This window comes from Anas platyrhynchos, chromosome 11 (genome assembly GCF_047663525.1).
Source record: "Anas platyrhynchos isolate ZD024472 breed Pekin duck chromosome 11, IASCAAS_PekinDuck_T2T, whole genome shotgun sequence".
Lineage (NCBI taxonomy): Eukaryota > Metazoa > Chordata > Aves > Anseriformes > Anatidae > Anas > Anas platyrhynchos.
This window is the reverse complement of record NC_092597.1, coordinates 24,278,596-24,306,023: the sequence shown is the minus strand read 5'-3', so window position 1 is coordinate 24,306,023 and position 27,428 is coordinate 24,278,596. Positions and strand designations below refer to the sequence as shown.

Genomic DNA, 27,428 nt, shown 5'->3' with positions numbered 1-27,428 from the left:
AGCTGCTCCCAGGATGAGGGAACTGGAAGTGTGTGGTGAGAGGGGGCAGCGTCCCCCCAAAGTCCCCTCAGGGTCCCCTCAGGGTCCCCTCAGGGTCCCCTCAGGGTCCCCTCAGGGTCCCCTCAGGGCGCGCGCCCCCTGGCGGCCGGGCGGTTCGTCCCCTCCCCGCTCCTCCCCTGCCCTCCTCTCCCTCGCTCCCTCCCTGCGCTCCGGCCCCTTTAAAACGAGGAAGTCCCTCCCCTCTCTCCGCCTCCCCATTGGCCGCAGCGCCCGCGCGGGTGGGCGCCGATTGGCCGCGACGCCCTGAGGGGGCGGGGCGAAGGGGTAGGGGTGGCGCGGCGGGGGGCGGGGGGGGTGCGATCCTGTCCCGGCCGCGGCGGCGGCGGCGCGGGGGGGGGGGGCAGGAGCTGGGGCTGGGGGCGCGGAGCGGGGCCGGGGGTCGCCGCCCGCCGGGGCCTCGCCATGAAGAGCCTCAAGTCCCGGCTGAGGAAGCACGAGGCCGTCATCGCGGGCAGCACGGTGCGTGGGGGCACCCAGCGGGGCGGGGGGGCACGGGCTGCGAGCGGGGCTGCGGCGAGTTGGTTTAGATTTTCTCTGTTTTATTTAATTTCCCCCTGTTTTATTTAATTTTCCCCTTATTTTATTAATTTCCCCCGTATTTTATTTCATTTCCCCCCTATTTTATTAATTTCCCCCCCTATTTTATTAATTTCCCCCCTTATTTTATTAATTTCCCCCCTTATTTTATTAATTTCCCCCCTTATTTTATTAATTTCCCCCCTTATTTTATTAATTTCCCCCCTATTTTATTAATTTTCCCCCCCTTTTATTAATTTCTCCCCCCCTATTTTATTTCATTTCCCTCCCCCTTACTATTTAATTTCCCCCCATTTAATTTCATTTGCCCCCTTTACTATTTAATTTTCCCCTTTATCGTTTCCTTTTCCCCCATTTTCCCTTATTTCTCCTCCCCACGGCCATACCCTCCATGAAGGCACTGCCCTGTGCAGGGCACCCTCAGTCCCCTGTCCCCCCCCCCAACCCCCCCATGTGCCTGCACCTCCCCAAACCCCATTTGGGGCCATCCCACCCCATGCCCTGCCTGTGCCTGGCTCATCCCTTCAGGTGCCCTCCATTTTGGGGTGCCCACCTCGTGCCCCTTCACCCACCAGCACCCCCCCATGCACCAGGACCCCCCCCTTATTGCTGCCTGGGCTCTGTCCCCAGCCTGCTGCTGGGCAGGGGGGGTGACGTGAGGGCTTTTTGGGATGCTGACAGTCCCCAAAATGCTGCTGCTCCGCGTCCAGGAACCTGGCTGTGCCGGGGGTGATTCAGGAGTCTGTGATGATAATTAGTGATGTGTGGGCTGCCCCTGGTTCCTCGTTAGTGCTTCATGGAGTAAGCCCACGGTAATTAGGCGGCAGCAGCCCATGAGGAGGTGAGGGCTCCGCAGGCCTCCCTTTCACAGCGGGTTTGGTCAGGTTCAGCTCCTCCAAGAACCGAAATTACTCCCGAATGTGTCATTGGAAGCTGCTTTCACCGAGGTCCTTGAGGAGCTGCGTTCGGTACCCACGATGTACTGCACTTATCTATCTGGGACATATTTTGGCTGCACAGCTATCCAGCAGGCACTCGGGATGGGAAAATAATTCCCATCCCAATGTGTGGGTGCTGGAGGGGGTGTTGGATAAACCCCGGGCCTGCTGCTGGCACTGGGAGGGGGTGTGCTGGGTGGGTGGAAACTGCTGGGGAAAGAGTTGTCCATTTTGGGAACTTCATCCCTCTCTGTCCTCACCCCGGGCTGTTTCCTGGGGATGTAGGAGAAGCTCGGTCCCTTCATGGCGCTTCCTTCCAGGTTAAGGTAACAATTCCGTGCCCTGCGCTTTTCTGGTGGTGATCTTTTGGGAGAGGCGTTGTGTCCTGCCTGGTGATGGAGGAAAGCCACGAAAAGCAGCAGGGTAATTGCCGGTCCCACCATTACCCAGGCTGGTACGCCTGAAAAAGGAATTACCTGGTTTTCCCAGCTCCAGCTGGCTGATGGTGCCTGGGAGATGATCGGAGCAGCCTGCTCAGCACCGTCAGTGCTCCGCGTGGTGAGACGGATGCCGCGAGTTCCAGTCGCTGGGCGCTGTGGAGGAGTGTTGCCTGCTTCTTTCTTTGAGGTTTTTCTTGTTAAACCCACTTAGGAAGCAGCCACAAAGGGCTTCTGCTGGGCTCTGCGGGTGGCTGCAGAGCTGAATCCACACCACGAGCAGCAATCCTGGGAGTGCTGCGCTCGGACACGGCGTGAGACGGGTGCCTGGGATGCACCTCGGGTAGTGTGAGTGCTGCATGGAGCCCTGCACGTGATGAGAACGAGCAGATTAAAGCCATGCAGAAACTCCTATCAGTCCTTTCTCCTCCAGGAGAAGCGATTTATTTCTTTATTTTAAAATATATCCATAAAAGCTGAAGGTAGCGTGTAATTAGTGGAAGCTGTTTTGGAAAAAAAAAAAACGAGGTAGGCATCTGAGCGCTTGTCTGGTGTGATGATGGCTGATGGTTACCTGAAATAAAGGCAGCTGCTGCTGCTGGCACACATCGGCCTGGAAATGAGACTGATGGCTTTGTGTCACTGCTCTGCCCCGTGCACAGACGGAGCAGCTCTCGCCAGCCACGCTGATGACAGTGCTGGGGCTGGTCAGCAGAATTTTTCCAGCGTGGCTGCTGCTGGCCAGGGCAAAGTTATTCCTCCCTGCTGCCCTGACCCCTGCGTGCAGCCTCGCACGGCTTTGCAGTGCCATCCTCGGGCAACACGGCCAAGAATTAACAACGTTGTAATATTCAAATGTCAGCTCCTAGGCTGAATGCGGTTATTCTGTAGGGGATGTTTGGGTTCCGGGAAGCTTTATTAAGGCTCGTGCTAACGTGTGCATTCCTTGGAAAAACTTTGTGCTTCATTTGCATTTAGTTAAATAGAGCCATGCGCTCGGCTCTGTGATGTTTGCGGTCGGCGTGGAGAAACGCGAGCAGGGGGAGGAATGGCAATTTGTGGTTCAGCAAAAGCTGTGTGCTGCAGCCTGCGTGCAGGTGCATTGTCATTTTCAGGCTGCTTTAGAAAGGAGTGTTTGTGCTTTATCACTTTGGAATGCAGCAATTAAAAAGAAAAGCTAAAAAACTGGAGGTTCAGGGAGTTCCTGCATGAATGTCCTTGTCTGACCTGCAGACAAAATTCCTCAAACAAGGTCATCTTTTGACGAATCCATTTCGAGTTCATCTGACCTGCTGCTCAGATAGAGCTTATGCTGTGCTCCATCGGTAGCATTAAATATTGATATTTTTTAGCAGGCTGATGGCACCTGATTGACCAGTACCATCCCAGCCTTCCATCACTGGGTGGTGACCGAACAGGGCCGAGTCAGTGGCGTGGTGTTCTTGGTGTTGTCTGATGCTTTGTTACAGGTGGGATTGTGCTTCCAAAACTGCTCTTACCAGGCTGTTTTGAGATGCAGCTGCTGAACCCCTGGCTTGTTTGGGTCACTTTTAGCAGTGCCCAAGCTGCTCTGTATCTCGGGGCGCAGAGATTGAGGGTGTATTGTTGACAAAGTTATGTTAGGTTATGTGTCGTGGGCAATGAGATGCCAGGAAGTTGCATTATTTAAAAAAATATATATATTTATTTATTTTATTGTTATTTTAGCAGACTTAGCATCTTTCTGGAGTTGTGTGCAGAGTCCTTTGATGCTTCCACTGCGGCTCGCGTGCTGCTGTGCTCGATGCTGGTGGTTTTTCCCCCTACCCCAGAAGCCTCGTGGAAAGGAGAGAAGGTGGTTCTGCTGTTAGGGACCTAGTACCTGGCACAGCTTTAGAGCCCTTAAGGCATTTTTGGGAAGAGTATTTGACATGTTGCATGTCTTGGTAGAAGTAGGTTCAAATAATCGTTTGATACCTGGGATATGCGAACTTGTAGTGGGAATGAAAATGCCTTCAGAATTGGGTAAAATGTTTACATTAAGGTTTTAGATGCTTGCTATTTGTTTTCCATTAAGCTGCTCTGTTAGATGACTTTGTTACGTTAATTACAGGATGCAGTTATATTTAAACAAGTCATAAAACAACACGGCTGTTAATAAAAGTTCTCAACATGAGCATTTGGAGAGAAGCGTGCAAACGGAGCGTTACTGGGAATGCTGCTGGGTTTGATCGCTATTTAGACTAAGCCTCACCCATTTTGTAGCATTCAATAATTCTTCCATAGATGGAGAAATTGCAGTAAACGAGGTGATAACATACCGTGCTGCGTGTGGGAACCTGCTGGGTGAGACGAGCTCCGTGCTCAGGCTGGGTCCGTTCCTCCCCTTGTGCAGACTCAACAGCACATCTTCCTCTCGCAGTCCTAAACTCCAGAATGTTTTTATATGAAAACACACGTGCTGATAAGCAAGATAGGCTTATAAAATATAAAGTGCCGTGTTTTCCATTTTCCATTCCAGCTACACCTGGTGAACGTCCCCCTCAAAGGCAGAGGGGTAGGTTAGGCTGTTAAAACTATTTTTAGGCTCTGTGGTTTTCAAATAAATGAAATTACTTCAAAGGCAATAGTCCTTTTGTGCCATGTGAAATCACAGGGCGTGTCTGTCTAAATGTTCATTTTAATCACAAATGTACTCTGACCTCTGTAAAATGAGCAGGAAGATGAAGTGTGCGCGCTGATGGGCGTGCTGTGCCGGCTCTGCTCTCCTCTCTGACGGGTGTGCATCTTCCGAGTAACTCTCCTGTATCAGCGGGCGCCTTCCTTTCCCTGCAAGAAAACTACCTAGAGCCTCAACTGGGGAAGCGATTCTCTCGTGACAGTGCCCTAAAACTGATCGTTTTTAGGTTCTTTTTTTTTTTTTTTTAATTTCTTGTAATTGCTATTTCTAAACAGCCTTCAGAGACATCAAAAATTGCAGTTTTAGTTTCATAACTATTCATGTAAAAGTATGATCTCTGTATTTTTCTCTAGGCAGCTTATGGGAACACTCGTGTAGGTGTGACCACTGGCTGTAAATAGTGGTGGCCGTGTTTTTGCCACAGCTCTTCGCTCCTTGGGGCGTTATGCGCTTAAGTCAAGCGCTAATGGCATTAGAGGATGTGCTCCCTCCCTTTTTTTTTTTTTTCGTTAATAGGATTATCTGCCTAGCTCGGTGGTGACGGGAAGCTGTGTTCGCTTTCATAGGTTTATGTCAGCTTTCAGGCTGAAAGGTTTAAGAAGGGCTGTGAATTACAGCTGGTGTTTGGGAAGCAGTTATGTGGCTGCTGCTGCGTGCTCTCTTTAAATGAGCTGTGCATTTACGCAGTCGGTTTGTGCAGCTCCATGGGCAGAGGAGATCCAGGATGAGCAATTCCCGTTTCAGGTGGAAGTTTCCTGAGCAGTCCTGCTGTCTCAGCAGCCAGTTACCTTGTTGTGCATTTGTTAGCTTTGCGGTAAGACTGTAATGTGCTGTGATGCACAAATGGAAGAAAGCAGTGTTGCATCTGCCTCGCTTTCCAGCAGCTCACAGTTGGGATTTCTCATTTTGTTAGCATGCTGCCATCACCTATGTTCTTGAATGCCATGAATGGTTTTTAAACAAGGGCTTGAACAGATCAGGGCTTTCATGGCCTGGCCTAGCTGATCAAAGGCTGCGAAAGGAAGCAAATTAAATCTTTCTCCTCCCGGCTTCGAGGTCCTAATGGTTTCCTTGTGCTGGGATGAGACATGATCAGCTCTGCTCCTGCCCACCCAGCCCAGCAACTCTGTTTTTCCTATTTAAAAAAAAAAAAAAAGCCCACCACCACAACAGGAAAAAAACACAGTATTTACTCCACACTGTTAAGGTGAGTGAAATGCAGTCTTAGTGTTTTTAAGTTAGTGGTGGCAACTGGCTGTCTTAGTGGTCCTACACACTCATAAATGTTTGTTATGCTATCATTAATCTACTATCTAAATAATTGAAAAAGTAAAAAATGCATGCTGTAGTCTTTGAGGGTCTATGGTCTTATTCCTTGACCTTTCTATAGGGGTGGGGGGAAAACCCCAGTAAGAGTGTGGCCAGAGAACTCACCAGCTGCCGGCCTGTTGTGTGCTCAAGTATTTTTTAGCCTCTTTCAGACCCAATTCAGTTTTCAGATCAAGTTGTGTGGGGCTGGTGGTGATGTTGGTCTGCGATGGGGCAGCACTGCTGGTAACCTTGCTCGAGGTTTATTTGGGGAAGGGACTGTTGGCCTTGTGCTAACATCACACGCAGGATGGGGATGGAGGGGACAGGCAGTGAAGTTTAGATGGATGCTGTTAGTTATTTCATAGCGTAGCAAAACATTTCACTACAGAGAAGCTGTAGTGAAAGGTATCTAAAGGTGATATTGGGGAAGCTTAGAAGTACGATCTCATTTACATGCACGGAATAATTAGGGTGCTGCAGCCGAGGTGGTGGGTATGTGACATGCTTGTGGGGCTACCTGTGCCCAAAATGAGGTAAAGTGAGTGGCACTGCTGGCTGTGTGGTGTCGCGATCAATGGCTGTTGTCATGTCTGAATGGGTTGTTAGCTGGGAGAACAACGGCAGCTGGCACAGAAAGGGAAGCTCTGTACTAAAAGCTGCAGCAGGGGAAGGCTGTTCCTTTTCCTTTGCTGCCCTAGGAAGTCCTGGGAGCTGCTGGAACTTCACCCGGGGGGTGTTTGGGCTGAGAAGACTCATGGAGGAGCTGCTGGCAATAAGGGGGCATTACACGCTGCTTTCCAAAGCTTTGGCATCTTCACTTGTCTGTCCTGTTGGTTCCCATAGCCCAGCGTTGCTCTCTCCTCTTGTGTATCACGATCGCTAACAAAGCAATTTCTTTGCTCCAGATTCCTCAGTGGGGTCGCTTGGGCAACAGTGGGTGAAGTAATAGCATGCATCAGGGCCTCTTCCTGCTATTTTTCCTTTTTTTTTGTTTTTTTGTTTTTTTTCTTAAGAGGGAGATGTCCAGTATCAGCAAGCTCGTATTTGCTAAGTATTCTGCTATTTATGTAATGATAAATATAGATTCTATTACAATTAACAGATCTTAAATATTAGCTTTGCTGGTCGACAGCAGTGTACAAATATATATATTTTAGCCTATCACTGCTGATAGTACCCTGTGCCCTTTCCTCTACCCTCGTTAGCACAGGAAGGCCAGCGTGGCTTCACGCAGACCCAACCTGGGGTGCCTGAGCACAAGTCCCTCTAGTGGCTGCTGTTCAGTCTCTTGCTGCTTTCTCGTCTTTAAATACTTAGTTGTAATGACAGGGCGAGGAACGGGCTTGTTTCTGAAGGCTGCAATCTCACAGCCTCACAGACTTTGGCTCTGTGCTGTGCCTCGTGCTCTGTGCAGTGAGTAGTGGAGGTGGGCGATGCTCGGGCTGGGCCTCTGCGGTGTGCTGTGTGGGGTGGTGCTGTGGGATGCTCCAGGTCCTGCAGGACAAGGGCTGTGGAGAGGGAAAGTGGCTGGGTTTGTGAGCTGCTGAATGTCCCGTGAGATAAGGGACATTATTAGCTAGGCCCCGGTGGTGTGTTGGGCAGCTCGGCACCTCTGGAGCCCTGTGCTGATGGTGTCTGGTGGGGCAAAACCGGGTCTGCCCTACCACACGTCGGTAACACTGACAGCACAATGTGAGTGCTTGTTAGGTGGTGACTTAATCTTTCTTTGCAATTAGCAGCATTGTCACTGTAATAGATGCTTGTTTGCTGTATAAGCTCTTCAGGAATGAAAAGCAAAAAATTCCTGTGTCGAACTGCCATTGATAAAAGGCGAGCGAGGAAGCAAAGCCGGTGAGTGCTTTGGGAATCAGTCCCTGCTCAGCACAAATCTTCAAGAAAACTAAGAGCTTTAAGTGTGGTGTGTGTGTGGGGGGGTTGTAGTCTCTGACCCCACACTTGGATTTTCATTATTTTGCACCCTTCAAGCTCTCTGAGATGGAGCTGCCTCGGACAAAAATCCAGTCAGCATGGGTCTGGAGCCAGGCTGTTTGCTGGGCCTGCTCGGTGCTGGTGGTGTGGTGGAAGTGAGTGGCACTTCCCCAGAGCAGGATGTGCTTCGACAATCCTGGGTGGTGTGGATGAGGCCCTGGTGGGACGATCTTCAGCATCAAGGGGCCACAGGATAGGCACAGCCCTCAGGTCACTGGGAATGGCTGCAGGCAGGCAGAGAAACCTTTGGCTTGGGTACACCTGAGACAAGAGGTTCACCTGGGAGGCGCAGGCCTCTGTGTGGTTTCTCACCACACTCTGACTTCAGATTTTTTTTATTTATTTTTTTGCTATTACTGTCAGTTGTAAAGTGCGTGAATTTTTTCCCCACGATGCTGCTTTTAGGTGAGGAGACAGACTTGGTTCTGGTCAGAAGACAACTCGTGAGAGGACGTGGTCGTTGTGATGGTCACTCAGTGTTTTTGGAGCACTTTTGTCACACAGACACCAACTGCGGGGAAGTCTTGGGATGCTCTCATGAAACACATCAGAGTGATAAGGCAAAGGGCCATTGCTCACAGCAAATAACATGGAATAGCTTAAATGTTGCTGGGAGGGGGTGAATTTGTGCAAATACGAATAGATGTGAATTACCTGTAGCAGCTTTTCTCAGAAGAGTCATTTATTTTAAGTTGCTTGCAGTCTTTCAAGCGTCCTACAGGGTGTGTGTGTGCGTGCGGTGTTTCTTGCTGTGCACCGTGTTTGTCTCCTGCAGACTAAACAGTGCATCGCGTGTAATGCTGACCTAGTCCTCTAAAAACGGCACTTGGGAGATCTCCTTTTAAATTTAAAACTTGTGAAAGGAGACTCGACATCTTCCCCGCTGTTAATCATTACGCTGTCTATTTAATGTTTTGACAGCCTCTGTGACTCTTCTCGTTTAACAAGTCGGGAGACAGGCTGGCAGCAGCAGTAAGCCGAAACCAGGTCCTGTTCAGAACGGTTCCATCGCTGTAAAAGGAGATTTTCTTTAAAGCACAGGCATGTGTGTTTTCTAATTTAAAATCGGTTACATTTCTGTCAAAATAGGATCACGCATTCCATCTGCTCCGCAGTTGTAGCTGTCTGAAGTCTGATCGCGGCTCTGGTTTTGGCTTTGCGGTGGAATGGGAAAAAATTACTCCTGCTCGTATTTCAGTCCTTCTGTGTTATTAGTGGGGGATAAGTATGGCCTTCCTTGATGTCAGTTGACGGTTAATTTGACTAACGTGTTTGTTATTTTAAAGTGAGTGTTTGTGTGTCTGCGAGCATAACACAGTAGTGAGCTCCGTGCGTGCTTGTCTCGTTTGTTAGCATTGAACCCAACACGCATTACTCACGGCACGAGCACGCGGAGAATGTATTAATAGCCATTGCTTTCTATCGCCCGGCTATCAAGTAGTGGATTATCAGAAAATAGATCTGGGCTGATGAGACTGGCTGCGTATCGCTTACAAGATATTCCGGAGCCGGGCAGTATTTACTGGTGAGCTGGGTAGCTGGTGGAGTGCTGCGGGCTTGCTGGCAGGCGGCGGGACGCACGTCCTCCTGAGGGATGAAGGCTGAGGAGGATCCTGAAGACGGAGAAAACATGCTGGGGGACCCGAGCTAAGAGAAGGATGACGGAACAAAATGAGCTCGGGGCGGCGGAGAGAATCCGTTCCTGAAAGTGGGAACCCGCTTGGCTCGCTGCTTTGAGCTGCGGCGGTTTGTAACTCGATGCGAGATAAATCGGTTGCTTTTGGCAGCAAGGAGCCGCGAGGTCTATGATGACTTGTTGGTTTTCTTGTGCAGCTAAAGACACGGTAGGTTTCTTGGGTTTCATATCGCTGGCCGTGGTTTACGGCTGCAGAAATGCAGAAGGCTGAATTTTGTAGCCATTCCTTTTTAATTAATATGTCTCTAACAACACTAACTGCGGGGAAATTTCCTGAAATGCAAAATGCCCGGCTGGTACTGTTTGACTTTGTCAGTTTGCTATGATGTTATTTAGATGTTATAATGAAAGAAAAAGTGTTTCTATTGAGATGAGAGTAATTTAAAAACAAAACAACAAAAAAAAACCAGTCTTGTTAATCAGAAGACTCATGAAATGGGAAGAAGGCATTTATGGTAAGGGGTTGTGTGTACATCTGAGTGAGCTTGTGCTAGCGGGTATGGGCTGTAAGTCTGCAGCTCGGAAACCTAAACCCAGCTGCAGACATGCAAGGCATCATTGCTTTCCTCTGAGGATGTGAAATATGCTGTGCTTGAATTTGTAGGTGACTCGGCTTGATGCTGTGTATGTATAGTTTAAGGTATTTAAATAAAATATATAAAGTGGGTAATAAAGTAGCTTATAGAGGAAACCTTGTCAGGCCTCTGAGGACAACTGCTCTCCCCCCTGGCAGTGCCTGTGGCTTTTACCCTGACCAGCAGTGTCACCGGGCTGGGTTGGCTTTTAGACTAATGGGTGTGCGAATCGATCGGCAGTCCGTACTGCACGCCTTGGTGAGGAAACACCAGCGCGTGTGACTTCAGTAGCTGCCTGTCTTTATTACTTCACGTCACTTAGGAAGTATTGTGCTGAGTGAATTATTGCTGAGACTTTGTGATTTCTCAGAATATAAACGTGATTGCAGTACGGGAAACAAAGATAACTGCAGTTACGGCTCCATCATACAAGCTGTTCTACAGATGCAGAGCAGTGGCTGTGGTTGTTTTTTTTTGTTCTTTATCAGTATTTTCTCCTTTACCTAGGTAAACCTGGGTTAGATGCAAGGAGAGAGACCTGGCCAACTGGCGCTGGCTCTCCCTGCTGTGGATCTTCCAGATTCTGTTATATTAAACCTTGAAAAATCCTGTTTTCTGCTATAGGACAGTTGTAAGGAGAGGGTGGTTCTGTCTGGAACGTTTGTCCCTTTTTCTTCTATCAAAAGCTTTTTCAAAGCTGAGTCCTCGGCATCCAGCTTGGCTCTGAGGCTTGTCACAGACCTTCCCGAGAAGTGCAAAGCAATCGGAGAGGTTGGTTTGGTGTGGGGCAGCCCCAGCTTAGCGCCGTGGGGCAGATCCTAGCCTGGGGCCTGGAATTCCAAACTCGAAGTAAACAAGGAATAAGTGGGGGGTGACAGATGTCTGAGCTGGTGGTTATTTTTAACTGACTGGCGCTTCCTTTGCGCGCTGCATAGCTTGGGGAATTGCAGGCAATTGGAAGCTGTACACTTTGAATTTTTCGTGCGCAGCCCCTTAGGCGCTCATCCCTGGAACATCGCATGCTGAGCTAAACTGGCTCTGAACAACCCAGAGGAGTCGGAGAGCACTCAGCCCGCTTGCATATTTTTGGTGCATCTGTTTGGTGTTAAAGTCGGGACCCAGCGGAGCTAGCTGAGATCTGATTTTGGGAATGGCCAGATGCAGCCAGTTGCACCAGTGAGGGCATTTCTGTGCCTGCATCAGCGGGTACGGATGCTGCCCGTGGCTCACTTTTGCCCAGTGTAGGGTTTGGTAAATGTGGACTTGGTTGAGAGAGGGCTGAACTTAGTGCGTGCCTTGCGTGTTGCTGAGTTCGTGAAAACTGAAGTCTGCTGCTGATTATGTGTCGTAATCGTTGTTCTATTCAAGTGTCCCACAAAGTTTATGCTTGTCTGTTGTTCTCTGTGCTACCTTGACTATATAAGGGTTGACAGAGGGGAGGGGAAAAATCATAGCAGCTGTGTTTTATCTGCCCACTTCCTTATGAAATCATTTTTTTGTGAATTCTGAGAAGCTTACGCTGGAGATGGTTATTTAGATTGGGAGCTGTTAGCAGTAGGATTTCTGGCTCTGTTATTGCGGTTCCTGGCTTATCCGTTCCTGTATGGTGCATCTTGTTTATTGACTTGTGAGCTCTGAGACACAGGCAGGTATTAAACACATAGAAATGGAGCAGTTGGCTGCTTTATTTGACTATCACAACTTAAATGACTGACGGTAAAGACGAACAAGAAACCCTTCCACTTTTCCTTTAGCCAGTGCAGTTAATTGCTTTGTTGGCACAAGAGGAGCGATGCCTCTTCCCCAAAGGGTGTGCAACAGCAGCATCCGTGAGCAGAGAGGGGAAAGCAGAGCTGCAGTGAAAAGGTAGCTGGTCTGTGCAGGGCAAACAGCTGATGGCTATCAGCAGATAAAACAGAACGGAAGGAAGTGTCTGAAAGCTGCTTAATATGAGAAACTGAAAACTCTGAGATTGCTTTAAATGTATAGGAAACTACTGTGTGCGACTTGAGTTTTCAACCTGTTAGATGGAAGCCAGCAGGATGAGGAAAAGCGAAGTGCTTTTATCCCCCAGTGTTCTGCTGTAAGGGTCAGAGTGACTTAACCAGGCTGGCTCGGAGCAGCGTGCTAACAGCCTGATGGAGATGCTGCAGTATGATTGCCTGTAAATAACTAAAGGTCTTAAGAGGCACAACCTGATACGTAAACAAAGATCCCTCTTCTTATTCCCTCCCCATCCCCACCGATAATATGAGATTCAGCCTCTTATTGATGTTCCTTTAGCAGATCGATGCTGTGCCGCAGGCTGACCTGCTTTTCTAATTCTCTTTTATACAGCTGAATACAGACTGGAACAAGTACGATGACAGGTTAATGAAAGCAGCTGAAAGGGGTGATGTGGAAAAGGTTTCATCAATCCTTGCCAAAAAAGGAGTCTGTCCTACTAAGCTGGATGTCGAAGGGAGGTCTGCGTAAGTAACTTCCAGTTCTGCGGTGGTGGTGGGAAGCTGGTGGACGTAGCTCCATTCCCAGGTCTTGCTGCTGCTGTAAAAACTGCTAGGTCTATAAATCTATGTGACACACACTAGGAGATTCTAGCCTCATCTAGGCTAGTCTTCCATAAGCTTTTAATCAGGAATTGAACAAAGAAAATTACATAGCTCTTACGCTGAAGTGGAGAATGAAAAAAAGGAAGCCTTTTTGAACAGAAATCTGAACTGAGGGTTGATCTGGGAATATAAAGGTCTAGCAGTGGGGATGGGCTTGAAGTATGTAATCTAGCAATCTTTGGCAGAGGTATATGGTTAAATTCCTGATCTTTTTCTGTATAGATGACTTATTCATGCAAATCAACAGGGATTGCCCCCAATTAATAGAAATATCGCCAAGCACTCCTACTTTGTTTATTTGAGGCATTCTGAAATGCTAAGTTTTGCCAATCTGTAGTTGATATTTTTAGAGCAATTAAAACTCAATTTAAGAAGGCTACTGTAGGCAGTGTTCTTTAACAGACTAGCTTGATTAATATCTAAAATAAGCACAGTCAAGAGTAAAGATAAATAAATTCACTAGATGATGAACTCAGCCATAATCTGTAGTAGTGTTCAAATGCTTTGAATGGAGTGTTATTAGAGCTACCAGATGTAATGAGAGTTGTGTGGCAGGCTAAATTTCACCTTCCCAAGCTCCTGGTTCTTTAGAACATATTACATTAGTTACCCCTAATGCTTTTGTAAAAACAGACTCAAGCTATTGACTTCTGACCTGCCTTTCTTCTCATCTTTTCTGCTGCGATGTTGAATGTTCTGACAGTTACTTTGAAATGACACGTATAGGAATACTTGGCAGGGTGGCATATGTCTTGCAAACTGCTGACAACTTAGCTTATTTGCATTTTCAGCACTGGGGATCTATTCTTGTCTCTTCTAAATCCAGAGATAGCTTGGCATAAAATAAATGTTTTAAAGCTTGGTGTTACGTTTGTCTGGTTCTTGAAGTTAAGAGTGACTCTGAGTACTGACAGGTACAACTTGCAATGACAGGGGTACAGGGAAGATGAACTTTCCTTTTTCCTTCATTACTTAAAAGCTCAATAGCCACCTGGATTACAGTGGTTCTGAAAATGTTTGGTGTGATCCCACTCATCATAGCTAGTTTCTGAAAGGTGCTTTTTTTGAGGTGCTGCACCCATCCCCAGCTGCCATGGAATGCCAGATAGCTCAAATGTCAATTTCTCACAAAGAGCCTTTACTTCAGCAAGAGCATACATTTAAATACTCACACCCAAATGGGGAGAAAGGCAAGTGTAGGTATTCTACTTGAGTCAATGATTCCAGGTAAATATTGACTACTTCTCAGGAAAGTTGTATTGTTCCTTAAAGTGAAATTTGCAGAACCGGATTTGGACATTGTACAAAGTTGAGTTTGTATGGTATAATTCTTTGAAAATACAATGATTTGCTTTGACTTTCCTGGTTAATACCACTATTTTTGTGTATGAAACAGTTGTGCTTAAAGTTTTTTTCTGTGTTTAGATTCCATGTTGTAGCGTCAAAGGGAAACCTAGACTGTTTGAACACCATCCTTATTCACGGAGTTGATATCACAGCCACTGATGCTGCAGGTATGCTTCATCTCGTCAAATGTTCAGGTGCAACTTGCAGAAGTTCCCAGCTCAGTTTTCACTTTGGTTTAGGGTTAAGCTAAGCTGCAGGGTAGATCTCCTTCCTTTCTTTAGTGTTTCCTGGGGTTGGCAAAACAAAACAAACACACTTAACTGTATGGTCTATTTCAGCCAGGCTGTATCTGCTTGAGAAGAACAGCATGAGAACTGTTTTAAATGAATGTATTAATTTAAATACCAAGTGTGTTACACTGAGTGTTGGTAAGTACTGTGCACAATGGGGCTATGACTTCAGTGGTATGGAAGGTGTTTGCGCACCTGTGTTGAGCCCTCAAAACTTCAGAGCACCTCTCTGCTACCTTCTTGGTTTGCATACGTGATATCAAAGTTTATGCAAAGATGTTGTGAAACGGGCAGTTAAAATGGGTGCTAATTTTGCCTCAGATTGTTCATCTCACAATTTAACTTGGTAAATGAATATTCTCTTGTTTCCAGCTTCATTACAGAAATATTCTAGCCTCCTTTCATATGACAGATTTCTTTTTTAAAACTCTTATACCATTTCTCGCTATTCATGAATTCTTGGATGCAGTTTCCCTTAAAAAAAAAAAAAAAGTAAAACTCACTGTTTATCAAATAGCAAAGTGTATGCAGGAGAGATGACAGTTACAAAACTGACAGAAATGACCTCCTCACCTCCCTCTAAAAAATGAATGTTCAAAATAGATCCCGAATTGACGTTGATATTTCTTTTTAGGTAGAAATGCATTGCACCTAGCTGCAAAATATGGACACGCTTTATGTCTGCAAAAGCTGTTGCAGGTACTGAAAGACATAACTTGTCCTTTGGTACGGTTTTTATTCTTTGGGTGGAGTGTGGGGGAAGGTGCTCTTAAATATACTGGTTTGAAATTGAGATACTTTAAATGCAATCTGAAGCCTATTTGATAACGCAAGTTACTTATTTTAACAGTACAATTGTCCAACAGAAAATGTGGATCTTCAAGGAAGAACTGCTCTTCATGATGCAGGTAGGTTTTGCTTTTCTGGTGACTGTAATATGAAGTCTTTAACGATAACTCTCAGATGTGCCTAATTATTTTTTAACTTCCCCTGCTATATGTTGTAATGACACTTTTCCTCAATAACAAGCTTGTTAACAGACTTAGAGGATGTAGGTCTATAATTCTCTTCCGATGCCTGTGAATTGTCTAGTAAAATCTTAAGTATCATGAAGAGCGTTCTAGAGCAATGATGTTAGTAAGTTAACTTCACTCTGTGGATTTTGTGAATCTTCATTATGCTGTGCAGTGTCTTAAAGTAGTGTCTGAGTTTACGTGTGCCTTCGGGACTGCTGTAAGAGAGCAAGTCACGTAGCCTTCTCATGCTTTAACTTGCATGAATTTTTAAGAAGCCAGTGCAGTGCTTACAGTTTCATGAAGGCGTTCATGTTCAGCAATATAACCTGCTTTTTCCTCCTTCTCTTGAAAGCTATGTCAGACTGTTCTTCCAGCATACAGCTTCTGTGTGATCATGGGGCCTCAGTGAATGCAAAAGATGGAGTAAGTTGTTGCTCAGACCTCTTTCCCATACAAGCCCTACTGGAGCTCTTGTGCTTTCTTTGCTTCCCTTGCCTTTCCTTATTTCCTGCCCTCTTTCCCTTTTCAGGATGGGAGGACACCGCTGGTGCTGGCCACTCAGATGTGTCGTCCCACAGTTTGTCAGCTTCTAATAGACAGAGGAGCAGATGTTAATGCCAGGGACAAACAAAACAGGTAAGGCATGCAGAGGGCTGTCAGAATGCTTGCTCACAGTTAAAGGCTAGAAGGCCGTCCATTAGCTTTCAGGCTACAGAAAAATGTTAAATTCAGCAGGAAAAAACTCTGACCTGGGACTTAGTCCAGAAGTAATGTTACAATTCAATAATTCAAACAAAATTGGCTTTTCTTATTGCTTGTTCTTGCACCTAAAATACCTGTAGACTTGTGTGGAAAGTATTGCATGCTGCTGCCAGCAGGGAAATGGTGGTTGGCTGCTTTAAAGATTTCTGTCCACAGCTGCAACTTGCTCTCTTTGGGATCCACGAGTAAAATGGGTCATGACAGAAGTGGTACTTGAGTCTCACTGGGGCTTCCAAGGGACCTGAGGGCCCAGAACTGTTTTATTCATTATACATGGAGGAGTGGGTGGGGGGGCTTTCTAACCGAGCTACTCCTGCCTGTTATTTCTTGGAGGACGGCTGCCTGGTGGTCAGTGGACATGAGGCTGCTGTGAGACAGAGCACAGGCACTTGCGTTGCATGTCCTGAGGCTGGCAAGTGTGTGTTTGGGAGGCAGTGCCAGGGCTCCCAAGCACTCACTCAAACTTTGTCTTTATTTTTGTCTTGTGTGTGTTGTGTCTATTGATGTTTGTATGTAAATAGAGTAAGCCAAAAATCGCATGAGATTTCTAAACAGCTGGGTGGTGCTCTCAAAGGCAGCAGGCTTACACTGGGCTTCAGGGAAGTGCTGCTGTTAGTGTTGTTTTGCTTTTTGACAAATATTTAAATGTTGGCTAAATGACTTTTAAAATGTAGTCTCCTCTCTTGAGAGAGGAAATGTTCCTTCACTCAGCTTTCCATGATCAGAGATGAGTGTACAAAGGATTTATATCTGTGAGTGCTCCTTTGAAAGCACACGATCCCAGCGTCTCTGAATGCAATCTTTCTCCCCATCCTCAGGACTGCCCTAATGTTAGGCTGTGAATATGGCTGCAAGGACGCGGTAGAAGTTTTGCTCAAAAATGGTGCAGATGTTAGTTTGGTCGATGGCCTTGGTCATGACTGTGCTTACTATGCCAGAATCGGTGACAATATTGACATTTTGACTTTAATAAAAGCTGCCATTGAGGATTCCGGCAAAGGTATGAAGAACGTGCTGTTACTGCTTGCTATTACTCCTTCATTTGGGTTGTGTCTTCCCAAAGTTATGTCTTTGTGTGGCTGTGGGATGGCTGTAGTCCTTTAAACCAAAAGGTGATACCCACCCTGCATAGGAGGGAAAAGAAGGGTTATGTTTCTTTGCTTGTGTTTAGTAAAACTTTTTAAAGTTAATGCAGGCTGTGACATCATGAGATAAAGGGTATTAGTGTTAATGAGTCCGGCATTGCAGTATTGATCAGAGTTCAGCCTTATTTTTAGGACAAGCTTTGCTTGTATTTGTGAAATGCTTTCATTTTTTATTAATTGGGGGGGGGGAGGGACAGTTGGAGGGGGAAAATTACTGTTTCTTGAAACGTCCTTCCAAGAAAGAAACATAAGTAGATTAACTAGGTATGCCTTGCGTGAATCTGAATGAAATGCTTTTTTTTTTTTTTAACTTCCTATTTCATGTTGCTTTTTATTTTTAGGAAGAGATACCATGAAGAAAGGGCAGTCTGAACAAAAGGTGAGTCTTACTGAGTTGTGTTTTAACTGATCCAACAACATTTTTCAAGGTGTTCTTAACTCAAATGTTTGGTGTATATTGCAGAAAGGTTGCAGATTTGTGGTGTAAATCTTACTGATTTTTTTTTTTGATCTTTGGTACTGTGAAGTAATTAGCTTTGTTTGCTAGCGTGTAAAGGTGATTCATGAGTAAAACTGTCTTTTGTGAGCTACATCCCTAGGAGATTTGTACTTGTTTCCCATCCCTAGGAAACTTGTACTCTCTACATGTTGCAGTTGTATGAAACTGAAAGAGGTGAGGTGTAAGCTGTTCACTCCCGACTGCCAAAATTCAGCACACAGCTGGTACTGTTGAGAGAGTGGCTAATACTGCACAGGGATGCAAAACTGATTCAGTATTTTTGAGTTGACTTCAAACGTAGCATGGAAGATTCCATCTATAATTAGATGGTGTTTGTATTTCTATATGAAAAATATTTTATTTGCATATTTGGGGTTTGAGCTTTGACAAGCATCCTGTTTTCTGTCTGGACGAGGTTGTGGGTGGTCTACTTATTGAGAAGCGGTCTGTCGAAGTTTGAACGCTCAGTGGTATTGCCCCCCAGTGGAAGCTGAAAAGGGAGTTGTGAGAGCAGCCTGCTGTCCCCAGAAATGGATGTTGTCAGACTGCAACAGGAATAAAAATTAACGCTTTGAATGTTGCAATAACAGATGTCTAATATGTCACAAAAGTGGAATCGGCTGCATGCACAGGAGGAGGTGAATGTCAGGCTGTATCAGAAGGAACATAACGCTCAGGTAAGCAAGAAGGATTTCTACAACTACATATTCCCACGTGCATAATGAACCAGGCATATTAAAGACAAGATGTGATTGTAAATAAGCATTAGCAATTCCATGAAGAAAGGTCATAGATATTGCTGTTTACTTAAAACTTAATTGTGTGAGTATGTAAAGTGGCAATTATGCAGATAAGCTATAAAGTTTTGCAAGAAAATAAAAATTTATATAATGAATACTTGGGAGCCTCTTCACGTCACCCCTTCCCATCTCTTAATCTTGTGTCTACTGTGTCACGAAACACGAAGGTGTAACATTCTCAGGAGATATGGGCTTGTATTCCTTAAAAATAACTTGTATTATAATTGTTCTATTAACTGGTATTTGTTTTTTTGTTATCTTACTGTGTCAATACAGTTCTCAAACAGGTAAGTAAAACTTTAAGCTGTGGGGCACAAACCATGGAGAAATTGAGACTTTCATTTTGAAATCCTTTGTCTTAAAAGAATAAGGATCTCTAAATGAAACCTGTCTGCTTTGAGCTGAAGTGGTTACCTCAGGTGGTTATCTAGCAGTGGTTAAACAGCCTTTGTTGGGATGTAAATGCTGGACTGATTGAAGGCCCAAGACCCATGGTATAGTTCTCATGCATTGGATTCATATGCATTACCAGGGTGAGTCTTGGGGTTGCTGGAACACTTGTCCATTTAAAGGTTGCTGCGCTTCATGCCAGTGAGGTTTTTTCATTACAGCTTTGGCTGTGGTGGTTGGGTTTCAGGGATTGTTTTAGTACTAGTTACTTTTACTTGTTAGCAGACAGTAGGTAAGCAGCCTCTTTAGTGCTGTCAGCACTGAAAGTAATCTTACCCTGCAAATACTCCCAAAACCATTATTTAAACTTATGTCAGAATGGCCTATTAGAGACACAAATCTGGAAGACTTTGAAATGTGCTTTTCTAAACTCAAGAATGATGGAGACCTAAAGTGAGGCCTCAGAATCACTTAGGCAAGGCTTGATGCGTCTTTAATGGCTGTTAAAATTGTTGGTGTAAATTCATTAGCTTTCCTCATGCGAGCATAGTGTATTTATTGCTTTATTTTGTTGCTTTTTTTTTTTTAAGGAATTGGAGTTAGAAAATCAAGATTTGAAGGATAGAATGAGAGAAGTACAAGAAGAGCAAAGGATGTTGCTGGATAGAATTAGTGGGCTACAACTACAATTAAATGAGGTAAACTCAGTATTCACTGCTTTACTGTAAATATTTCTGTATGTGTTGCTGTCATTTTGTTCTGCAACGGCCTGCAGTCTGTAGTAATACTCAACATGTGAGGAGATATTACAGCTTCATCCACTGATCCTCATAAAGTTGAGCAATAGCATTTATAGCTATAGTTAATGTAATTGGAACCATGAGGTATTCTGGTATATTGTAATTTGGAAAGTAAACTTAATCTGCCATTTAAATGTAGGTGTTGTGTACAGGTACTTACAGCCACTGCTTATTTTCCAGTTGTTAGTTTAAGTGGAAAATAAGTGAAAACCCTTCAGTTGGCAAAAGTGGGTGGGGAAAGGGTTTTCAATATAGGATCACTCTCTGAAATATGAACTCCCATTTCATACCAGCCCCCTCCCACACCCTGAACAAACCACCTCCCCTCAACCAAACCATTCCTCCTGTTTACTATTCACACTCAAAAATCAGCATTTTTTAACTGAAAAACTCTTCCACCTCAATGGCATATGGTCTAGATAACTGAAAAGATGTTCTATTTGCTTAGTATGTATGTCATGAGATACTGTTTTGACAAACGTCTTTATTTTTTCCTGTTGGCAGAGGTTAGGTGGTAAATGTGAGGGGAACAGTGTATCAGAAGCATGTAGTATTAGAAACTGGGATAGACTCATCAATTAATGAACTGTGTATAAGCCCCTTGAAAACATTATTTTAAAAATGATTTGTGGGGGGATTTTTGTTATTTTTGCAGGAACAAATGTTTGCAGATGATCTTGAAATTGAGGTATGATTATATCGCCTTAAAGTGTAAGAGAACTGTGAAATAGGGGAAATGTATATTGCATTTAAGAAATAGTATTTAAAACTATAGAGAAAAGTGATGTATAAATGCTAAACAAAGTATCTAGTAATATGTTCTCAGTTCATACAGCTGTATAGCATTTGTAATACTGCAACTAATATATTCTAATTCCTATCTCACCTCTAAAACAGACTTAATGTTGTAAGTATCTGTTTAAGTAGTGATTTTCATCAATGCAAGGCTAATAAACGTGCAATCTAGTTTATTCTCATGATGTTGGTACATATTCCCTTGACTCTTTCTTTGAGACTGTCCTTGTAGATGAGCAGCTTTGTAGAAGAATTTTAAAATGAAGAATTCAAGGATTTTTTCAATGCTGATTTTGGTTGAAGTTCTCCCTAAACTGCTTTTTTAAAGTTGCTTAAGATTTTATGAATCTGGTCATTCCTGTGGCCTTGGCTATTTGGCACTTTTTATTCTCTTTCAGAAAGATGAATTGAAGAAAATCCTAGCTACCAAGGAAAAACAGCAGGAAGAAAGCTTAAGAACTATCGAAGCTCTGAAAGCTAAACTCAAATATTATGAAGTACGTTAACTGATTTGAAATGTAGTAAGATGCTTGATATTTACTGTAAAAAAAATACTTACAGAACTTAAAATTGTTCAAAGGGTTATCTAATTTGAAAAGCTTTCTCTGCTCTTTGATCCATAGCTTAAATATGGAAAAAATTTGATGTAAGCTTTATTTTTTGTATTTCCCACTGTTTGCTTTTAGGTTGACTTTGTGACATCCGGAAGTAACTTTGGAAATAGTAAGTATAGTTCTTAAATTTGCTATGCATGATGCAGTGTTAGAAAACAAAGTGTGTGTGTTTGTTTTTTTTCCCTTTTCCTGTTGTTTTAACTATAGACAAACATAATGTGATTTTCCACACTGTAGACCTCAGAAGGCAGGCAGCTGGGCCCAGTTGTGTTTGTACCTGAGTTCTAGGGCATTATTGATCACTCTTACAAGTGATTGTGGTCTTGTGAAATCTGGGTTGTAACTCTGGTATGTCTTCTAAGAGCATGAAAAACAAGCTAAGCAAGGTCTCTGCTCCAGAGCCTTTCCATTCTTCATTAACAGTGCTGTGGCTCGTGTCTGTGAATTGCTTCTGCTGAACACGAAAGCTATGGTCATCGTGAGGGCTTGCTGTAGGCAAGTTGAAGCACAACTTTAAATGCAGTACCTCAGCCTACACTTCTGCTAGAAATAATTCCATTTCCAGAAACTGAAGTCTTTTACATTTAACTCTGAATACTTAAATACCAACCTACATAGCACAGTTGCGTTGAAGAGAATAAAACTAGGAAGGAAAAACATAGCTCTTGTGATTTGTGTTATTGTTTTTTAAACAGACTAAATGCTATTTGCTTTGAAAATACAGGAAAAGAAGATTTATTACTTAAGCAAGGTCAAGTGTTTGCTGTGGAGTCACAGGTAATAAATATTTTCTCTAAGCAAAATTCTAAGGTTGTTATGCTTGGGAAGGCTAAATATGATCGTAAATGTATGTATATTAACCTTCTTCTGAACACAAAATTTTATATACTAGGCTTGCTATGTTTTTTTAACTGGTGGTGCCCTCTAGAGTTATGTTTGTGAAATGGCTTTAAATACTGTGAGGATATCAGTACTGATTGGCTTTTAATGGGCATTTTTAAACTGAATCAGCACATTGCTGGGTTAGCAGTCACACTTCCAAGTATAAGTGTTTTTTCATCTCCATAACTTTTTCTTGCTTTAAATTCAGTTACAATTCATAAGACTTTATTTTCCTGCCAACTTAATAATTTCCTGCCAATTTTGTTTGCTGATAGCTAGCAGCCTTCAAAAATCACCCAGCCAAAGACCCAAACCCTGTCCACAATAAGTGGCTTTAAGCTAATCGTGTCAGGAAGTGACCTGAAAGCAGTAAGTACTTGCAGCACAACTGAGTTCCCCAGAGCAGGTCTGTGCCATGTAATGAGCATAGTGCCTGGTAGCAAAGTGATGGTTGGCAGTGAAGACCTCGTAGCAGAACAGCAAAAGTTCTTATTTTTTTTTTAGATATCCTTTATTGGACAGAGAATAAAATGACTGTTTTCTTCGGTCATTTCTGAGAGGAGGTCCTGTTAACCATGACATACTCAGTCTCTTCCAATTCCTTTTTACTGTTGTTTTCATGTGTTTGAGGGAGGGGACACTCTTACTAAATCCAATTTCTTTGAGCAGATGTATAATTAAATATGAATAATGAGGGAAAATAAAACAAATGTACTGTAGCTGCATGTTAACGTCAGTAGTGTCTGATGACTGGGAAAAAATAACTAGAATTATAATCAATTTTTATTGTTGAAAGCTGAAATATGTATTTTATAGTATGGGCAGGAATAGAATAGTGTATTTAAAAAGAAGCTCTGAAAATTTTATGCTCATATCAGCATAGATATAAAGTAGTTATGAATTTGACAATGCACACGTGCATGACTTGGGAAGAAATGTGTATCTACTTTTGTGCCAATTTATCTTCAGTCTAGGTCTATGCTGAGACCCCTGGAGCTGTCCCTGCCTAACCAATCATCCAGTTCAGAGAAGGAAACTTTAAAGAAAGAACTTGACAACATGAGGACCTGCTATGGTGCAGCAAAAGAAGAAATAAACAAATTGCAGAGAGAACTGTCTCACAAAGTATCTGAATGTAAAGCTTTGGCATCAGAATGTGAAAGAACCAAGGAAGAATCTGACGGACAGATAAAACAACTGGAAGATGCTTTAAAAGATGTACAGAAGAGAATGTTTGACTCGGAAGGCAAAGTTAAGCAAATGCAGACCCACTTTCTTGCTCTGAAGGATCACTTGACTAACGAAGCTGCTTCGGGAAACAGTAAGCTAACAGAGGAGCTGAAGGATCAGTTGAAAGAAATGAAAACAAAGTATGAAGGAGCCTCTGCTGAAGTGGGTAAACTAAGGAACCAGATTAAGCAGAATGAATTGCTAGTGGCAGAATTTAAGAGAGATGAAGGAAGGCTGGTAGAAGAGAATAAAAGGTTGCAGAAGGAACTTGTTAAGTTGGAGATGGAGCGAGATAAAAAGGGAAAAAATGTCATGGAGTTGGAAGGACAGCTCAAAGAAACAGCAGCAAAGTTAGCCCACTCTGTAACTTCAGAGAAATTTGAAAACATGAAGAGTTTGTTATCAAATGAAGTAAATGAGAAAGCAAGGAAGTTAGCAGAGATGGAAGGAGAGCATGAAAAATTGCAGGCAGAGATTCGCCTTCTAAAGAAGGAATCTGAGAGTCAGAAAGCTAAACTTGCTCAGCATATAAAGCCAGAAGACCATGAGCAAATGAGGAGTGGATTTGAGCAAAAAAGCAAGGAACTTGGGAAAACAATTTCTGAATTATCACAGAAGAATCAAGCGCTGCAGAAGGAACTTGAAAGTTTTCAGGTTGATAACAAGATGCTTAAGCAACAAATCCAAGTGTTAAAAACTGAAATAAAAAGCCAGAATGTGCCTTTAAAAATCCATGAAGAATTGAAAAAAACAAGTGATGTGACTGTTGGTGATCTTACCAAAAAGCTTTTTGAAATAACTAAAAAGTACAATGAAAGCAAAGCAGAAGCTGAGAAGTTACTGGTGGAGAAGAACAACTTAAGTGAGAACATCAGCCACTTCCAAGCTGTGTACCTGTCTCCAGAGCAGCACAAAAAAGAAGTGGAAGCTCTAAAATCTAGTGGTATTGAACTTGAACGTCAGCTTGCTGAGCTTCAGAAAAAATATGATGATGAACAAGAAAAAATGTGCAAACTCGTGTCTGAAAACACAGTCATAAGAGAGACTCTCAGGGATCAGTACGTTTTAGCTACAACACATGAAGAGATTAAAACAGTTTTGAATAACACACTAGAAGAGACTAATAGGGAGCTGTCAGATCTGAAGGGAAAAACTGAAGAGATAAAGCGAGAATTTGTGAGGGTAAATGAAGAAAACGGAACCTTGAAAAATAAGGTGAAACTTTTACAGAATCAATTACAAACTGAGTATATAAGCTTAAAAGATCATGAAGCCAAAGTGACTACTTTAAATAAAAGCATGCAGGAACTTCAGGAAAACAATGCTGCAATAATGGCTGAATATAAGAGGGGTCAAGAAGAAATCTTACAGTTACACGCAGAAATTGAAGCCCAGAAGAAGGAACTTGACACAATTCAGGAATGCATTAATTCGAGATATGCCCCAGTTGCCTCCTTTGAAGACCGAGAACAAAGCTTTGAAGCTACAGTGAAAGAATTAAAAGCGCAGTTGCAGGAGCAGGCGCAGAAGTGCAGAGAAAGTGAGGAGGAAAACATGAAGTACAAACTGGAGAACGAAAAGCTCAAAAATGGCATTTTGTCCATCCAAAATGACTTGCAACAGAACTATATCCTTGCCGAGAAATCCCATGAATTGGAAAAAATGTTTGCAAGCAAAATGGAGGAGCTGAATAAGCAACTGAGAGAATTGCTGCAGAAATACACAGGCAACAAAGATGAGAGAGGTGAGCTGCAGGAGAGTGCCAACCAGACCGTACCTCTGCAGGCTCCTGTGGAGGGTCAGCACCTTTCAGTGGAACAAATTGAAGCCTTGAAGAAGGCGCTCGGTCACACTATAGAGGATCTAAAGGAAGCCCTCAGAAGTAAGAAGGAATGTTACGACAAAGAGACACTAAAAGTAGGAGAACTACAGCAGGAGTTGTTGGATCTAAAAAAATCTTCAATATCTTTAGTAGAATATACACAAATGAAGGAAATGCTGGAACAGGAAATCAAAGCAGCCAAAGACAGTTTAAAAGAAAAGGAGGGTGAAAACCAAGTTAAAAATGAGGAAATCCAGAAGTTGCAGGCTGAGATTCAGCTTAATCGGCAAGCTCTAACAGACCTGGAGAGCAAAGAAGTGATTGACATGGCAGAATACAAATCCATGAAAAGTACTCTGGAGGCCCAAATTAATAGCATAGCTGAAGACTTGTCTTGTGTAAATAAAAAGTATGAGGAAGCATGTGAAGAGGCTTTGCAAGCTAAAAAGAATGAGCTTTCTTTAAAGGACGAAAAGGAATTGCTTCAGTTACGGAGTTGCAGTATTGAGCAAGAAATTAAAGACCAGAAAGAAAGGTGTGATAAATCACTGATGACAATTATTGACTTGCAGAAGAGAATACAGGAGTCAGCAAAGCAGGTGGAAGCCAAGGATAACAAGGTAGGCTGTCAGCTAGTTAACAGCCCTAACACTTTTAGTGTAGTGGCAAAGAGCTAGGTTGCAGATGCAGTTATGTAGCTGTTCATGTATGACGGTGTATGGGGCATGAGGTATGCAGGACTGGCCCAAATCTGCAAAGCTGGAGTCTTGGCTTTGGTAGCATTATGCTAAGTTTTTCTAATTCCTTGTTAGCTTTTGGTATCATATATTGTGGTCAACCCGATTAAACTACCAACCTGATTTCCAGACTCTTGGGGTACAAGCTCATTCTTCCATCAGTTTGGTGGCTTGAATGTTTACGGTTGTCTTTTAAATACAAGAAATATTCCTGTCTTGGTTTCCAAGTGTTAATACCTGCATTATACATGTTAATGTACGTTCTGTACAAAAGATGTCTCTCCCCTCACCACTCATCTCTTAGCCAGTATGATGGCATGCCAGGACAGCAACTCTTCAGTGGTTGCCACTCTTCACCAGACTTTTTGTAAGTTAATATCATTTTTTCAATGAGGCATCCTTATGAGTTTTTTTTTTAAATGTGCTTCTTTTAAAGATTACAGAACTGCTTAATGATGTGGAGCGGTTAAAACAAGCTCTTAATGGCTTGTCTCAGCTTACGTACACCAGTGGGATTCCTTCCAAGAGGCAGAACCAGCAGGTTGAAATGCTTCAGAACCAAGTAAAAACACTGCAACAACAGCTAGCTGTAAGTAATTCTGCAAGGTGCTGTCCGACACACAATTACGCTGCTTACAGTGATTCTTCTGTAGTATGTGGTCAGCAGAGCACGGTGGGCTTAGGCTTTGAGGAACAGCAGAGTATTCATAAATTTGCTTTTGTTTTTTTCTCTAACCACTTCTGTCTGTAAATCTGTTTGCTTCTTTCTGCATGCTAGAGTTGCAACATTTAGGAACTCTTCCAGATGAAATGGGCACAGAGAACTTGTGCTTAGGAGATATGGAAAGATGCTGCTCTAGTTCATGCCAAGACCATTTCTGTATGCTAGTTCCATGTTAATATTTCTTACCAAAAAAAAGAACCATGTGTTTTCTCACTCTAAAAGAAAGTAAGGTGGTCCTTTCTTAATGGATTTGGTTATTGTCTGTTCTCTTGTCTGCAAATGCTGTGAAGTGTATTACTTACCATTAAGCACTAACAGTGGAGGGGAACACTTTGTGCTAAGTGCTGTGGTTTTGTGCACAAATGCATACATTTTTGGCTCCTGTGACTTAAGTAGCGCTCATAATTAAAGCTACGTATGTGAGCAAAGTCAGGTATTAGTATATCTGTTCAGAAATAGGATGCATCTTCAATAGTATTTGCAAGGTTGGCCCTTGTAAGGCAAAGCATGCTTGAATTGTTTTTTTTAAACAGATGGCTAATGCTGTTGGTGAACAGGTTTTCTGTTTTAGCACCTGGGCTGGTACACTAGGTCAGCCTGTCTCTGACAGCCTTTCAGCAAAATTACTCTGCTGCAAATAACCAATAAAAAAGGTGAAAAAGTGACTTTCCCTGATTAGTGGAGAGGATATAGCTAACTTTAACCTTGAAATTTTTCTTTGTCTAGTGTGCAGAACCAAGGCAACAAAGCTGGAAATGGAAAGA

The 27,428-nt window shown here is 43.5% G+C and overlaps 1 protein-coding gene across 4 annotated transcripts in view; it reads left to right on the top strand.

Moving 5' to 3' along the window:
• Positions 1-358: 358 nt before the first annotated feature.
• Positions 359-27,428, top strand: part of UACA (uveal autoantigen with coiled-coil domains and ankyrin repeats) — a 29,836-nt gene continuing 2,766 nt past the window's right edge. The window contains exons 1-17 of one of the 4 annotated variants that reach the window (XM_027465611.3): positions 359-519; positions 12,540-12,673; positions 14,237-14,325; positions 15,083-15,147; positions 15,299-15,356; positions 15,817-15,887; positions 15,994-16,100; positions 17,045-17,226; positions 17,713-17,750; positions 18,461-18,547; positions 19,651-19,758; positions 20,516-20,548; positions 21,054-21,152; positions 21,342-21,378; positions 21,994-22,046; positions 23,121-25,823; positions 26,377-26,529. In XM_027465611.3, the coding sequence (XP_027321412.3) occupies positions 463-519; positions 12,540-12,673; positions 14,237-14,325; positions 15,083-15,147; positions 15,299-15,356; positions 15,817-15,887; positions 15,994-16,100; positions 17,045-17,226; positions 17,713-17,750; positions 18,461-18,547; positions 19,651-19,758; positions 20,516-20,548; positions 21,054-21,152; positions 21,342-21,378; positions 21,994-22,046; positions 23,121-25,823; positions 26,377-26,529 (4,074 nt within the window). In that variant the 5' untranslated portion in view covers positions 359-462. Of the gene's footprint in view, positions 520-9,373; positions 9,776-12,539; positions 12,674-14,236; positions 14,326-15,082; positions 15,148-15,298; positions 15,357-15,816; positions 15,888-15,993; positions 16,101-17,044; positions 17,227-17,712; positions 17,751-18,460; positions 18,548-19,650; positions 19,759-20,515; positions 20,549-21,053; positions 21,153-21,341; positions 21,379-21,993; positions 22,047-23,120; positions 25,824-26,376; positions 26,530-27,428 lie in introns of those variants that run through there. The other 3 variants (XM_072043583.1, XM_072043581.1, XM_072043582.1) reach the window with 3 other exon arrangements.